The 16,763-nt window shown below is 41.9% G+C and overlaps 1 protein-coding gene across 7 annotated transcripts in view; it reads left to right on the top strand.

Annotated features, from left to right (window-relative positions):
* HECW2 (HECT, C2 and WW domain containing E3 ubiquitin protein ligase 2) overlaps positions 1-16,763 on the top strand; it is a 405,698-nt gene that overhangs the window by 268,188 nt on the left and 120,747 nt on the right. For 4 of the 7 annotated variants that reach the window (XM_063644843.1, XM_063644841.1, XM_063644846.1 and 1 more), the window contains 5 exons: positions 289-458; positions 2,799-2,941; positions 4,980-5,080; positions 5,496-6,869; positions 8,047-8,142. In XM_063644843.1, coding sequence (XP_063500913.1) covers positions 289-458; positions 2,799-2,941; positions 4,980-5,080; positions 5,496-6,869; positions 8,047-8,142 — 1,884 coding nt within the window. The remainder of the gene's footprint in view (positions 1-288; positions 459-2,798; positions 2,942-4,979; positions 5,081-5,495; positions 6,870-8,046; positions 8,143-16,763) is intronic. The other 3 variants (XM_063644845.1, XM_063644847.1, XM_063644842.1) reach the window with 1 other exon arrangement.

Raw genomic sequence — 16,763 nt, 5'->3', positions numbered from 1 at the left:
CACTTTTGCCGCCTGTTAGGTGACCCCTCTGCTGAAATGACTACCATAACCCATTTGTCTTCACTTATCTAAGCAATCATAGTGTGAATAACTGCTATTGTGTTACAGAGTCGTTTCTGTTTAGAGCTTCCTGTGTGTTTAAGAATAATTGTCTTTGAGCTGCTTGTTCTAATCAGGACATATGGATCCTTCCTTCTTCTGTCCCTTATTCTCTCCCTTCCTCCTTTCTTTCCTCCCTCCCTCCTGCTTTCTCTTTGTGCCTCCCTCCTTCTCCCTTTTTCTTTAAAGATCTTAGGGCAGTTGGGCTAAAGAAAGGGATGTTCTTCAATCCTGACCCTTATCTTAAGATGTCAATTCAGCCAGGAAAGAAGAGCAGTTTCCCCACCTGTGCCCACCATGGTCAGGAGAGACGGTCTACTATCATCAGTAACACCACCAATCCAATTTGGCACCGAGAGGTAAGATGATCCTCAGGGGTCTCCTACTTGACGGTGAGGAAGTCAGCCCAGTCTCTCTCTTTCCTCGGGACTTTTGCATCCTCAGGTTGTTTATGAAGTGTCTAGGGGTTCTGTCGGGAAAGGGGTACAATGAGAATGAGCTATTCCCATCTCTCTAGAGCCAGGTCTAGGGTAAGATAAATGAAGCTGTCACTTCAGGGGAACAATTTAAGGAGCCTCCAAAAAACCCAATTGCTAAAATAAAGATCTTAATGCAGTTTTTTTTTAACTCACAATTAATGCAAAAAAATCATGATGAATAAAATATGAAAATTTAAAATAAGGACAGGATCAGTAACATTGCCTTGTAGAGTCATAGTGGGGCCTGAGGCAAGAGGAAAAATCAGCAATACTGATCTTGTTTTTATTTAAAATTTTGATATTTTGTTGTAGCATACATTTAGTACAAATTAAAGGAATTTCTCTCTCTACGGGCTTTGGCAAATGTTTTATGAATTTCTAGAGTTTCGTTAATTAGATGAGCCATTCAAGGAGTCATCATCCTGAGTGAAGCCAGATTGTGTTGATGGTATTTTAGACTTCCTCACAGCTACAGTATGCTACCAGTCATCTTAGTATACCATATCAGTGAAATCAAGCAAAGGGTTTTCTCATTTGAACTACGGAAAGTCAAAGAATGAACAAACAGACACTTCTTATGTAGTGAGCAAAGCTTGAGCTCTCCCTCCATTTCTCAGAGATCTGAGGCATGTATTTACATAACTAATGTGAGAATGTTTCTGGGCTGGCATAGGAGTTACACAGTTAATTAGATCATATCCTAAATATTTAATGACAACAATATGTTCTAACAATGTTGTAGAAATATTTAATTGGAGAGAGGTATATCAGAGGATCTAAAACCAATTGCAGAAAAGATATGGTTATCTGAGACTTGCCAACACAGCAAGGCATTTCTCCTGGGCAGTTCCTATGGTTTTGGATATTGAATATTGCTTGTATTCTTACACTTGGTTGAAGAAACTTCTGATGATCTCATCATGGTAAAAAAAACTCTTAAGGGCCTGCCACTTAGTCTAATGCATTTCAAAGCCTAGAAGAAATAAAAATATATCTTAACATGATTCTAGAAGGCACATAATAGATATGATAATGAAACAAGCAGTAACTATTTTCCTAACATTTTAAATTTGCAAAGTTTTTGACCAAGTCACCAGTGCAAGCCTGAAAGGGAGGCATGAAGGATGAGATTATTATGTCTTCATTTTGGTGATTAAGAAATTGAAGCTTAAAGTGTTTATAGGACTAGCTATTCAGAGACAGAAGTGGGGCTTAAACTCGGCTTTTTTATTCTAAGCAAGTACTTTTTTCCATTAAGCAGACTGCCAAATTGCTTGGCCCTTTGGAAAACCTTAATTGTTATGACTAGATAAACCTAGAGGCACCTAAGTGGAAAGTTGGCTAACACTATTCACATCACTGTAGTTGCATGGATACTGTCATGGAAGCAGTGAAATAAATAATTTAGGTTAGATTCCTGGCACCATCATTTACTTATCCTGAGATTCTCATCTTTAAAAAGAAAGTTATATTGTTGTAAAGATAAAATGAAGATAATATATGTAAAAGTCTCTGTAAGTGAGTAAAGCTCTTCATATTTATTTTATATCCTTATTAATGTCCAATCCAAATTTCCCCAGTGGCATTCTTAAAATGAAAACAACAAAAGCTATCTTAACCCCATACTTTTATTTTTCTGTCCCAGAAGAAATGACCCTGTATGCCTTTTAAACTTAAGGAAAAATTCCATTTAAACATTGTTTTAACATTTATCAGGGAAACCACAGTATTCTGCAGATGTTCCTATTTTAACCACTAAGTGGAGGAGTATTTTAAACTATGTTTTGCAACTTCAGAATTTCATGAGATTAGGAATTCAAATTGTCAATCAAATATACTAGTTAATTCTAAACCATTCTATAACAAGATATTAAATATCAAAGAATTGAGATACAATAAATGTAGGGAGTACTAAAATTGCATTGTGCATAACTTAATATTTGATAACATCTCCTAAAACTGTGAAACTAGGAAGGGCTGCATGATTGACTGAGAGGGCTTCTTTTGTCATACAGATCCTTGACTGCTGCTTCTTAATCATGGTGAATGCTAATGATTCTGAGTGAATAAAGGACTGACAATAGCTGCAGCTATTTCTAGCTATGTGGAACTCTGTATGTTGTTAGAATTTAAGAGATACAATTTCCTATACAAATAAAATGATATAGTATCATATTTGTCTTTCTTTTAAACCAGCATGTTATCTGTTTGTGTTTTCAGAAATATTCCTTTTTTGCACTTCTTACTGATGTCTTAGAAATTGAAATTAAAGACAAATTTGCCAAGAGCCGTCCCATCATCAAGCGTTTTCTGGGGAAACTAACCATTCCAGTCCAGAGGCTGCTGGAGCGACAAGCCATCGGGTAATCAGCCCTTACCTTTGGGGATCTTGTTGAGATTAGTTCATATAGGAAAAAATGACATGAAACTTGGTAGTCCTAGGACTTTTCATACTGAAAAGAAGTAGTAACACAATTCTTTTAAAAATAAAAGTGTCCTTACACTTACTAAAATGTACTTGGCAAAAAAATAGTTTATTTTAATTATGTTATGTTTTTTGCGTCTTTATCTTTTCAAGATGTACCCACCATTAATATTTCAGTGTCAAATCTCATAGTGTTTGATTGTCTCTCAGTATATTGGAGTTTTTTATAAAACCTTCTCCCTAGGTCAGAATTCTTGGATCAGGTTGATGCCTACCTTATCCTAAATAATTCCATCCAGACAACTTGTTACTCTTGAAAAGCGGAAACAATCTTGTCTTGGAGCCATTTAAAACGAGACCTAGACTTGAGGAAGTGTTATAATAAAGCTCCTAGACATACACATTCATTCAAGCAACTAAAATTTATTCATTGACATTCTCTTAAAATTTAGTTAATGTGTAATTAATGTCTATTTTCTTTTTGTGAGCTTTTTGTAAGTTGTGAGTAAAGTAGTAAGTCATACTGAGGAGATAGAGAAGACCAAAAACAAGTTATGCAAATTAATAATGCATAGCTGACTAGAGGCTCTAAACTGTACAGTGGAGCAAAGAGTAGATAGAAGAAACATTGTGTCTTCCTTCTGAAATAGCCATTAGAGGGCAGAGGTGGAGTGATTTGGCACTATCCTTTTGATGATTTTCCTTAATTAAGAATAAGTTGGCCGGGCACGGCAGCTCATGCCTGTAATCCCAGCACTTTGGGCGGCCGAGGTGGGCAGATCACCCGAGGTCAGGAGTTCGAGACCAGCCTGGCCAACGTGGTGAAACCCCGTCTCTACTAAAAATAAAAAAAAAATTAGCTGAGTGTGGTAGTGGGCACCTGTAATCCCAGCTACTTGGGACGCTGAAGCTGGGAGAATTGCTTGAACCCGGGAGGTGGAGGTTGCAGTGAGCCAACATTGCACCACTACACTCCAGCCTGGGCAACCTGGGCAACAAAGCAAGACTCTGTCTCAAAAAAAAAAAGAGAAAAAGAATAAGTCATTTAATTCAGAATAAGATTGTTGCTTGTGTGCAAGAAAATGAAATGACTGCATTTGACTTTGATAAAGAGACAGACTTGAAACAGATGGACAACTCCATCCTTCAGGAGGCAGACAGTCCAAGCCTGGGGCCCAGGCAAGGCAAAAACTGAACCTGCTTCCAGATCTGGGATATGACCCCACCACAGTGGCACATCTGGCTTTGCCAACCGTCCCATCAGCACTGCTTACAAGGCACCCTGAGAATCAGTGATAGGCCAGGCTTCCCAGCAGGGAGGGCCAGCAGCTCCAGCCTCCTTACTCTACAGGTGAGGAAGGAGAGCTTAGCGGTCCTCTCCCCATCACACAGCCAGGGCTGCTGTCTTGGCTATGAAGGGCCCTTTCATTCTTGTGTTCTTGTGCTTCTTTCCCCTAACTCCCAGCTCCTGTTCTTCAGGGTATGGCACAGTGCCCTACGTGCCATGTTGGGTGATAATCCTTAGCCGTGAGTGTCCTTTTAGAACCAGCTTCCTGTTGTGCTAAATGCTGAGGAACCAGGCCCTCTCCCCTTTTACACCCGAGTCAAAAAACCCCTAAAACTTGAGGCCTTTCACAACTCCTTTATGACCTTCAAAAGGTCCTTTTCCTGGTCATCCTTAAAAGTGAGAGAGTGAATCAGTGTCCTTAAAAATATCACATAGCATATGATATCTTGTGCTCTTAATAATAATTTTTCTTATGGCAACATTTCCTTTTATCTCTGGGTTTATAAGTGTTCCATTTGTATGAATGAATAATATTACATTGGACTATAATATGCTTTGAGCCTTTAATGTTCTTGTGAGTCTGAAAGTTTTAAGAGAGATAGGAGGGATTTGGTGGGTGGCCTGTGGAAAGAAGGCGAAGGCTGACTCCAGCGTAGTCAGGATGAAAGAAGCATTTCTCTTCTTGCAGTGATCAAATGCTCAGCTACAACCTTGGCAGAAGGCTCCCAGCTGACCACGTGAGTGGGTACCTCCAGTTTAAAGTGGAGGTTACATCTTCTGTTCATGAAGGTGAGATATAAATGTATCTGTATGAATACATTGCTATAGGAAAAACTTGTTAAACCTAACTCAATTGTCAGTTTGCTTCTGAACAGAATTGAATTCATGTTCTGTTTTGAAAGTAAAATAGCTGTCAAATAATTACCTGCTGAAATTTTCTAAGCAAGTAGGAAAGCCTGTTTGCCCAAAAATGTCTCTTAGATTGATGCCTGCATTTTGAAACTGGGCTGTAGAGTTTTCAGCCATGCTAACATATATAGCTCCTGTGCCAAACTGACTAGCAGTCTCCTCATTTAGTAGTGAGTGGTAAATCTTAGCAAGTCAGTAGAAAGCCCTCAGTGGAATGACTGATTTCTTTGAACTTATTGGTGGCAAAGCAAATAGGTCATAAAACGTTCATTTGTTATTTCTGGTTAATTTTTAGAAATGCTGTTCTCTCATTCAGATGCCTCTCCAGAAGCTGTTGGCACAATACTTGGAGTCAATTCTGTGAATGGAGACTTAGGTAGCCCTTCCGATGACGAGGACATGCCAGGGAGCCATCACGACAGCCAGGTGTGCTCTAATGGGCCAGTTTCTGAGGACAGTGCTGCTGATGGGACTCCCAAGCATTCATTCAGGACTAGCTCCACTCTGGAAATAGACACAGAGGAATTAACTTCTACTTCTTCAAGGACCTCACCTCCCAGAGGACGTCAGGATTCACTCAATGATTACTTAGATGCTATTGAACACAATGGCCACTCCAGGCCGGGGACAGCGACCTGCTCTGAGAGGTCCATGGGCGCCTCTCCAAAACTGAGGAGTAGTTTTCCCACTGACACAAGACTCAATGCCATGCTTCATATTGACTCAGATGAAGAAGATCACGAGTTCCAGCAAGACCTGGGTTACCCATCTTCCTTGGAGGAGGAGGGAGGCCTGATCATGTTTAGCAGGGCATCCAGAGCTGATGATGGAAGCCTGACATCTCAGACAAAGCTGGAGGACAACCCTGTTGAGAATGAGGAAGGCTCCACACACGAAGCTGCTTCCTTTGAGGATAAACCAGAAAATCTTCCAGAGCTTGCAGAGAGCTCCTTACCTGCAGGCCCAGCCCCAGAGGAAGGCGAAGGCGGCCCAGAGTCTCAACCCAGTGCTGACCAGGGCAGCGCTGAATTGTGTGGCTCTCAAGAGGTAGATCAGCCCACAAGTGGGGCAGACACGGGGACTTCTGATGCATCAGGAGGAAGCCGAAGAGCCGTCAGTGAGACCGAGTCTCTCGATCAGGGCTCTGAGCCTTCCCAGGTGTCCTCTGAAACAGAACCCAGTGATCCTGCCAGGACAGAGAGTGTGAGCGAAGCCAGCACCAGGCCCGAGGGAGAGAGTGACCTGGAATGCGCTGACAGCTCCTGCAATGAGAGTGTGACCACGCAGCTGTCCTCTGTGGACACGCGGTGCTCCTCTCTTGAGAGCGCACGGTTTCCCGAAACCCCAGCCTTTTCTTCCCAGGAGGAGGAAGATGGAGCCTGTGCAGCAGAGCCCACCAGCAGCGGCCCTGCCGAAGGGTCGCAGGAATCCGTGTGCACTGCTGGTTCTTTACCTGTGGTACAGGTGCCCAGTGGGGAGGATGAAGGGCCAGGGGCAGAATCGGCCACTGTACCTGACCAGGAGGAGCTAGGGGAGGTCTGGCAGCGGAGGGGGAGCCAGGAGGGAGCCGCAGCTGCTGCTGAGAGCCCACCCCAAGAAGAGGGCTGTGCTGGGGAGGCCCAAGGCACCTGTGAAGGGGCAACTGCCCAGGAGGAGGGCGCTACCGGAGGTAGGATATGGACACCACTGTGGCTCTTGGCTGGAGCGTAGCTGTGCAGAGAAGTTCTGTAGTTTTCCCCTCAATGTAAATAAGGCCGCAGGTTGCATATTACCTGAATTCCTCACCTTGAGGTTCAGCAGGCAAGAAGAGAGGCAAGATTGAAAACAGGGCCAGGAAGAGAAAGAAACAGGTAACAAATGTGCGGGCAGCTGAAACCCTTCCTGTAGATTAGGCCTCCTGTTTCAGAGTGGGGAGACCGAGGGACTTAATCACGTAGCTAGGAAGAAGGCAGCATGATTTGCATCCAGATGGGCTTGAGTTCAAATTCAGTGCTCTTTTAAAAAATGGCTCTTCTGCTGCTGAAGTAACAGGCCTGTTAAACAGCAGTCTTCAAACTTAAATAATGGGTCTCTATTGGAACCTGGGTTTGTAGATACACAACGAAACAGGCTGGCAGCTTCAACCTTAGTGTAATCTGCAAAGGTTATGAGAAACACCTAGCCACTCCTCCTTTCTAAAATTTCACAGTGGAAGATTAATATATGCTATGCATCAAAGGTAGTGTTTTTGTCTTCTACAATTTAGGAATGTCAACTAAGTTAGGTGATGCATTCTGACTTGGAGAATAAACTGTCTTTGTATCCAAGGACACAAATTTACACCTGAAATTTGTATTACGCTAAGGGAATGCGGCTCTCTAGAATGATTCGTTTAAAATGCCCTATAAGGATGCATTAAAAATCAAAGAGCAGTTTCATATGTCTGGCTGGCATAACTCAGAAATAGGAAAGATTTTCTTATTCTGTAATTTATTTTTCTACCTACATGATCCCCTTCTTTTCTTCCTCCGCCTTTTTTTTCAATTTTGTTTCCTTCATTGTATTGTAGCCACCATGTGACCCTAAAGCATTAGCGCATGACCAGGACAGAGGCCATTATGGGTGAGGGATGAGGCAGGGGATGCTGCAGGAGGTGGGGATACATGCAGAGGACATTTCTTCAGGAAGCCCTCTTCTAAGCATTCACCTCCTATTCTCTTCTTTTGTTTCTAGCTCCTCATGTGGGAAATGAGACTAAACAGAGAAAAGAAACTAGCCTTGGGATTTATGTTAGGTTTTTTATAGAGAGTCTGTTTTGATACTGAAAGAGAAAACAATACCTGGTAACTTTCTACCTTTAATCCTAGGTTCTCAAGCCAACGGCCACCAGCCACTGCGATCACTACCTTCAGTGCGCCAGGATGTTAGCCGGTACCAGAGGGTGGACGAGGCTCTCCCACCAAGTGAGGACCTGTTAGTTAAAAGGGCCCACCTTAATCAAAGGGTGAAAGGTGACAGGCAGACCCATTCCCATGAGTCTTAAAAGATGGATATGTGGTCTTCAAGCGGAAGGAATCTAGGGGTTGCCACTTGGCATAGTAGGTGTAGTCCGGGATGTGCTAGGCCAATGACTCTTCTCTGGCACCATTATGCTGAAAGAAAGGGCAGCTGTAAATCCTGCATTGCCCATATAATAATGGAGGTAGATCCAGATGTTTTGGGAAATTGGGTGCAGAATAGAATTTTTTAAAATTATGCCTAACCACAGCATGAATGTTCTTTCAGCTAATAGACAAATTGGTACGCTCTCTTAGAAAAACCTCACTCTATGTAATACACTGCCTTTTTGTTCACTTACAGCATTTAAAATCATTAAGCACAAGGTTCTGATTTTTTTTCTTAGGGATATGCAGAGAAGTATTGTTAATTTCAGAAATTAGTCTGCTAGTTATTTGGGACATGACAATTAGCTGGGGATTTGAAAGACATTTCATTTATTTCACTTTCAGAAAACACTTAGCACTTAAGGAGAAATGGTGGAGGATTAGGGATGCTGGGATACAGTTACATAATCTGTATTTCAAGTTATGAGTGATACCCCTAGCCAATCATAATCCAAATGAAGTGTAAACTCTATTTAAATTTCGACAGTCCTTTAAAGAGATGTAGCTCTATGACAGCAATGCATTTTCATGAATATTGATAAAGCCTGGTAAACATTGCTTTAAAAAAAAAAAACACTGGAAGATACACCCTTTTGCCTTACCACTTTCCCTTCTTGCTCACCCCCTCCACTTACCCATCTTATATGTGATCATGACAACAAGCTGATGCCTTGGTTCCTCTGTTTTAAAAATGGTGGGACATAAAGAAGGGAGGGGACGCATTCAAAGGGTTACAATTCTGAGTGATTAGTCTTGCAAGTACTGACAAAAGAGCTGAATGGTACTATGGAGAGTTTAGCAAAATATCGGCTTAATCCTTTTGAAGTTCTTTTGGGCACAGATCTTTCCCTTGTTTGTTTATTTGGATAACTAAGGGCCATGACTCATAGGAAACATATTTTAAGCAGTTTAAAATAAAATGGACTGAGAGATTAATTAACCTTGTGTCATCTTAAGCAGGTAGAGGGGCCCAGGGACCCAAGAGGGCCACAGAAAACTTCCTTATTGATAAAACAATTGGTAAACCTTTAGAGAAAAGATGAGTCAAAAAAGGAAAATGTTTCTGGAAGATATTTAGGTATAATTGGAGCAAAACAAGTTCAGAACACTAGGAGAGAGTTCTGGGAGAGCTTTATTTTTATGTATATACAGATTAATAGTCATTTAGAGTTTCAGAGGGTTGGACAGGAGCATTGCAGAAGTGCATTGATAAATCACGTCTTCCTAGTCACATCCAATTGCTGTAATTTTTGCTGTACATAAGTTTGGTCTCCTGATTGTATTTAATAAAGACAGATACTTTCCTGCTGAAATTATGACCACTGTTTGTGACATATCAATGTATTGTTTAAATACTGGTGTTTGCATTACACCTGTAGATACATCTTGGGAATTTTTTTTTTTTATTATTATACTTTAGGTTTTAGGGTACATGTGCACAATGTGCAGGTTTGTTACATATGTATCCATGTGCCATGTTGTTTTGCTGCACCCATTAACCCGTCATTTAGCATTAGGTATATCTCCTAATGCTGTCCCTCCCCCCTCCCCCCACCCCACAACAGTCCCCGGAGTGTGATGTTCCCCTTCCTGTGTCCATGAGTTCTCATTGTTCAATTCCCACCTATGAGTGAGGACATGCGCTGTTTGGTTTTTTGTCCTTGTGATAGTTTACTGAGAATGATGTTTTCCAGTTTCATCCATGTCCCTACAAAGGACATGAACTCATCATTTTTTATGGCTGCATAGTATTCCATGGTGTATATGTGCCACATTTTCTTAATCCAGTCTATCGTTGTTGGACATTTGGGTTGGTTCCAAGTCTTTGCTATTGTGAATAGTGCCGCAATAAACATACGTGTGCATGTGTCTTTATAGCAGCATGATTTATAGTCCTTTGGGTATATACCGAGTAATGGGATGGCTGGGTCCAATGGTATTTCTAGTTCTAGATCCCTGAGGAATCGCCACACTGACTTCCACAATGATTGAACTAGTTTACAGTCCCACCAACAGTGTAAAAGTGTTCCTATTTCTCCACATCCTCTCCAGCACCTGTTGTTCCCTGACTTTTTAATGATGGCCATTCTAACTGGTGTGAGATGGTATCTCATTGTGGTTTTGATTTGCATTTCTCTGATGGCCAGTGATGATGAGCATTTCTTCATGTGTTTTTTGGCTGCATAAATGTCTTCTTTTGAGAAGTGTCTGTTATGTCCTTTGCCCACTTTTTGATGGGGTTGTTTGTTTTTTTCTTGTAAATTTGTTTGAGTTCATTGTAGATTCTGGATATTAGCCCTTTGTCAGATGAGTAGGTTGCAAAAATTTTCTCCCATTCTGTAGGTTGCCTATTCACTCTGATGATAGTTTCTTTTGCTGTGCAGAAGCCCTTTAGTTTAATTAGATCCCATTTGTCAATTTTGGCTTTTGTTGCCATTGTTTTTGGTGTTTTAGACATGAAGTCCTTGCCCACGCCTATGTCCTGAATGGTATTGCCTAGGTTTTCTTGTAGGATTTTAATGGTTTTAGGTCTAACATTTAAGTCTTTAATCCATCTTGAATTAATTTTTGTATAAGGTGTAAGGAAGGGATCCAGTTTCAGCTTTCTACATATGGCTAGCCAGTTTTCCCAGCACCATTTATTAAATAGGGAATCCTTTCCCCATTGCTTGTTTTTGTCAGGTTTGCCAAAGATCAGATAGTTGTAGATATGCGGCATCATTTCTGAGGGCTCCGTTCTGTTCCATTGATCTATGTCTCTGTTGTGGTACCAGTACCATGCTGTTTTGGTTACTGTAGCCTTGTAGTATAGTTTGAAATCAGGTAGCGTGATGCCTCCAGCTTTGTTCTTTTGGCTTAGGATTGACTTGGCGATGCGGGCTCTTTTTTTGGTTCCATATGAACTTTAAAGTAGTTTTTTCCAATTCTGTGAAGAAAGTCATTGGTAGCTTGATGGGGATGGCATTGAATCTATAAATTACCTTGGGCAGTATGGCCATTTTCACGATATTGATTCTTCCAACCCATGAGCATGGAATGTTCTTCCATTTGTTTGTATCCTCTTTTATTTCATTGAGCAGTGGTTTGTAGTTCTCCTTGAAGAGGTCCTTCACATCCCTTGTAAGTTGGATTCCTAGGTATTTTATTCTCTTTGAAGCAATTGTGAATGGGAGTTCACTCATGATTTGGCTCTCTGTTTGTCTGTGATTGGTGTACAAGAATGCTTGTGATTTTTGTACATTGATTTTGTATCCTGAGACTTTGCTGAAGTTGCTAATCAGCTTAAGGAGATTTTGGGCTGAGACGATGGGGTTTTCTAGATATACAATCATGTCATCTGCAAACAGGGACAGTTTGACTTCCTCTTTTCCTAATTGAATACCCTTTATTTCCTTCTCCTGCCTGATTGCCCTGGCCAGAACTTCCAGCACTATGTTGAATAGGAGTGGTGAGAGAGGGCATCCCTGTCTTGTGCCAGTTTTCAAAGGGAATGCTTCCAGTTTTTGCCCATTCAGTATGATATTGGCTGTGGGTTTGTCATAGATAGCTCTTATTATTTTGAGATACGTCCCATCAATACCTAATTTATTGAGAGTTTTTAGCATGAAGAGTTCTTGAATTTTGTCAAAGGCCTTTTGTGCATCTATTGAGATAATCATGTGGTTTTTGTCTTTGGTTCTGTTTATATGCTGGATTACATTTATTGATTTGCGTATGTTGAACCAGCCTTGCATCCCAGGGATGAAGCCCACTTGATCATGGTGTATAAGCTTTTTGATGTGCTGCTGGATTCGGTTTGCCAGTATTTTATTGAGGATTTTTGCATCAATGTTCATCAAGGATATTGGTCTGAAATTCTCTTTTTTGGTTGTGTCTCTGCCAGGCTTTGGTATCAGGACGATGCTGGCTTCATAAAATGTGTTAGGGAGGATTCCCTCTTTTTCTATCGATTGGAATAGTTTCAGAAGGAATGGTACCAGTTCCTCCTTGTACGTCTGGTAGAATTCAGCTGTGAATCCATCAGGTCCTGGACTCTTTTTGGTTGGTAAGCTATTGATTATTGCCACAATTTCAGAACCTGTTATTGGTCTATTCAGAGATTCAACTTCTTCCTGGTTTAGTCTTGGGAGGGTGTATTTGTCGAGGAATTTATCCATTTCTTCTAGATTTTCTAGTTTATTTGCATAGAGGTGTTTGTAGTATTCTCTGATGGTAGATTGTATTTCTGTGGGATCGGTGGTGATATCCCCTTTTTCATTTTTTATTGCATCTATTTGATTCTTCTCTCTTTTCTTCTTTATTAGTCTTGCTAGCGGTCTATCAACTTTGTTGATCTTTTCAAAAAACCAGCTCCTGGATTCATTAATTTTTTGAAGGGTTTTTTGTGTCTCTATTTCCTTCAGTTCTGCTCTGATTTTAGTTATTTCTAGCCTTCTGCTAGCTTTTGAATGTGTTTGCTCTTGCTTTTCTAGTTCTTTTAATTGTGATGTTAGGGTGTCAATTTTGGATCTTTCCTGCTTTCTCTTGTGGGCATTTAGTGCTATAAATTTCCCTCTACACACTGCTTTGAATGTGTCCCAGAGATTCTGGTATGTTGTGTCTTTGTTCTCGTTGGTTTCAAAGAACATCTTTATTTCTGCCTTCATTTCATTATGTACCCAATAGTCATTCAGGAGCAGGTTGTTCAGTTTCCATGTAGTTGAGCGGTTTTGAGTGAGTTTCTTAATCCTCAGTTCTAGTTTGATTGCACTGTGGTCTGAGAGACAGTTTTTTTATAATTTCTGTTCTTTTCCATTTGCTGAGGAGAGCTTTACTTCCAACTATGTGGTCAATTTTGGAATAGGTGTGGTGTGGTGCTGAAAAAAATGTATATTCTGTTGATTTGGGGTGGAGAGTTCTGTAGATGTCTGTTAGATCTGCTTGGTGCAGAGCTGAGTTCATTTCCTGGGTATCCTTGTTAACTTTCTGTCTCGTTGATCTGTCTAATGTTGACAGTGGGGTGTTAAAATCTCCCATTATTATTGTGCGGGAGTTTAAGTCCCTTTGTAGGTCACTGAGGACTTGCTTTATGAATCTGGGTGCTCCTGTGTTGGGTGCATATATATTTAGGATAGTTAGCTCTTCTTGTTGAATTGATCCCTTTACCATTATGTAATGGCCTTCTTTGTCTCTTTTGATCTTTGTTGGTTTAAAGTCTATTTTATCAGAGACTAGGATTGCAACCCCTGCCTTTTTTTGTTTTCCAGTTGCTTGATAGATCTTCCTCCATCCCTTTATTTTGAGTCTATGTATGTCTCTGCACGTGAGATGGGTTTCCTGAATACAGCACACTGATGGGTCCTGACTCCTTATCCAGTTTGCCAGTCTGTGTCTTTTAATTGGAGCATTTAGCCCATTTACATTTAAAGTTAATATTGTTATGTGTGAATCTGATCCTGTCACTATGATGTTAGTTGGTTATTTTGCTCGTTAGTTGATGCAGTTTCTTCCTAGCCTCGATGGTCTTTACAATTTGGCATGTTTTTGCAGGGGCTGGTACCGGTTGTTCCTTTCTATGTTTAGTGTTTCCTTCAGGAGCTCTTTTAGGGCAGGCCTGGTGGTGACAAAATCACTCAGCGTTTGCTTGTCTGTAAAGTATTTTATTTCTCCTTCACTTATGAAGCTTAGTTTGGCTGGATATGAAATTCTGGGTTGAAAATTCTTTTCTTTAAGAATGTTGAATATCGGCTCCCACTCTCTTCTGGCTTGTAGAGTTTCTGCCGAGAGATCAGCTGTTAGTCTGATGGGCTTCCCTTTGTGGGTAACCCGACCTTTCTCTCTGGCTGCCCTTAACATTTTTTCCTTCATTTCAACTTTGGTGAATCTGACAATTATGTGTCTTGGAGTTGCTCTTCTCGAGGAGTATCTTTGTGGCGTTCTCTGTATTTCCTGAATCTGAATGTTGGCCTGCCTTGGTAGATTGGGGAAGTTCTCCTGGATAATATCTTGCAGAGTGTTTTTCAACTTGGTTCCATTCTCCCCGTCATTTTCAGGTACACCAATCAGACGTAGGTTTGGTCTTTTCACATAGTCCCAAATTTCTTGGAGGCTTTGTTCATTTCTTTTTATTCTTTTTTTCTCTAAACTTCCCTTCTCGCTTCATTTCATTCATTTCATCTTCCATCAGCGATACCCTTTCTTCCAGTTGATCGCATCTGCTACCGAGGCTTCTGCAATCTTCGTGTAGTTCTCGATACTTGGCTTTCAGCTCCATCAGCTCCTTTAAGCCCTTCTCTCCATTGGTTATTCTAGTTATCCATTCATCTAATTTTTTTTTCAAAGTTTTTAACTTCTTTGCTATTGTTTTGAATTTCCTCCCATAGCTCGGAGTAGTTTGATCGTCTGAAGCCTTCTTCTCTCAACTCGTCAAAGTCATCCTCCATCCAGCTTTGTTCTGTTGCTAGTGAGGAACTGTGTTCCTTTGGAGGAGGAGAGGTGCTCTGCTTTTTAGAGTTTCCAGTTTTTCTGCTCTGTGTTTTCCCCATCTTTGTGGTTTTATCTACTTTTGGTCTTTGATGATGGTGATGTACAGATGGGTTTTTGGTGTGGGTGTCCTTTCTGTTTGTTAGTTTTCCTTCTACCAGACAGGACCCTCAGCTGCACGTCTGTGGGAGGTCCACTCCAGACCCTGTTTGGCTGGGTGTCAGCAGCGGTGGCTCCAGAACAGTGGATTTTCGTGAGACCACAAATTCAGCTGTCTGATAGTTCCTCTGGAAGTTTTGTCTCAGAGGAGTACCCAGCCGAGTGAGGTGTCAGTCTGTCCCTACTGGGGGGTGCCTCCCAGTTAGGCTGCTTGGGGGTGAGGGACCCACTTTAGGAGGCAGTCTGTCTGTTCTCAGATCTCCAGCTGCGTGCTGGGAGAAGCACTACTCTCTTCAAAGCTGTCAGTCAAACAGGGACATTTAAGTCTGCAGGGGTTCCTGCTGAGTTTTTGTTTGTCTGTGCCCTGCCCCCAGAGGTGGAGCCTACAGAGGCAGGCAGGCCTCCTTGAGCTGTGGTGGGCTCCACCCAGTTGGAGCTTCCTGGCTGCTTTGTTTACCTAAGCAAGCCTGGGCAATGGCGGGCGCCCCTCCCCCAGCCTCGCTGCCGCCTTGCAGCTTGATCTCAGACTGCTGTGCTAGCAATCAGTGAGACTCCGTGGGCATAGGACCCTCCGAGCCAGGTGCGGGACACAATCTCCTAGTGTGCCGTTTTCCAGGCCCGTTGGAAAAGCACAGTATTAGGGTGGGACTGACCCGATTTTCCAGGTGCCGTCTGTTACCCCTTTCTTTGACTAGGAAAGGGAACTCCCTGGCCCCTTGCGCTTCCCGAGTGAGGCAATGCCTCGCCCTGCTTTGGCTCGTGCACAGTGCGTTTCACCGACTGTCCTGCACCCACTGTTTGGCACTCCCTAGTGAGATGAAACTGGTACCTCAAACAGAAATGCAGAAATCACCCGTCTTCTATGTCGCTCAGGCTGGGAGCTGTAGACCGGAGCTGTTCCTATTTGGCCATCTTGGCTCCACCGGAAATTTTTTTTACAATTGGCAGTTCCTTTTAATGAGTTGATGTATTTGCAAAAGTAAAGGCAACTTAGTGACTCGTCGTATTTAATCAGTGACTGACAAACAGGAGGAAAATTCTTAAGAAGTGTTCCCTCTTATTCAGAGGTTTTCAGTGGTGGCAGGGGGTGCCACCCACTACACGATGTTTAGAGTTGAGGTGGGGTGGCCTTTCAGTATAACAGTGGTTGAAGAGTGCTGCTGACATTTAGTGGGTGGGGGGCCAGTGTGTCAAACATCCTGCAATGGGGAGACAGTCTGATACAACTAAGAATTGTTCCACCCAAAATTCAACAGTGTGCACTCTAAGAAACACTTCTCTGTGCTAATTTATTTAATACTTGGTAAATAACATTGTTTTGTAAAATATAAACAGAATTTTTATATTTTAAAAACTCAGAAGTGAAGATGCCTCCCTGTAAAAATATAAGTTATACACACATACACACACACATACACACACTCACACACTCGTGCTATAGGACCAAGCAACTTGCAAATCTGGGGATGTGTATTCTCATGGGTAGCTTGTGGATTGTGGTCTGAGCATACCTGATTGCTGCTCAGCTGTGTCTCCCATTCCCACGTGTGTCTTATCCTTGTGACAGTGTTAATCGTTTGGCTGCCCTTGCTACTTGTCTGTCCTCACCTCAGCTGGATCCCTGCCCTCCTAACTGGACAACTTTGCTACCACCTCTGGTCATGCATCTGACTTAACAGCTGTGGCATCTACACTCTGTGGTGTCTTGTGGCTTCTGAGGCTCAGCTTGGGGTGTCTGGCTGGATCGTGCAGATTGGCTCATCTCTTAAATGACCTGACTGAATTTTAAGGCTAACAGT

This window comes from Symphalangus syndactylus, chromosome 8 (assembly GCF_028878055.3).
Source record: "Symphalangus syndactylus isolate Jambi chromosome 8, NHGRI_mSymSyn1-v2.1_pri, whole genome shotgun sequence".
Lineage (NCBI taxonomy): Eukaryota > Metazoa > Chordata > Mammalia > Primates > Hylobatidae > Symphalangus > Symphalangus syndactylus.
The sequence above is the reverse complement of the archived record's forward strand: the minus strand, read 5'-3'. Positions and strand labels throughout refer to the sequence as shown.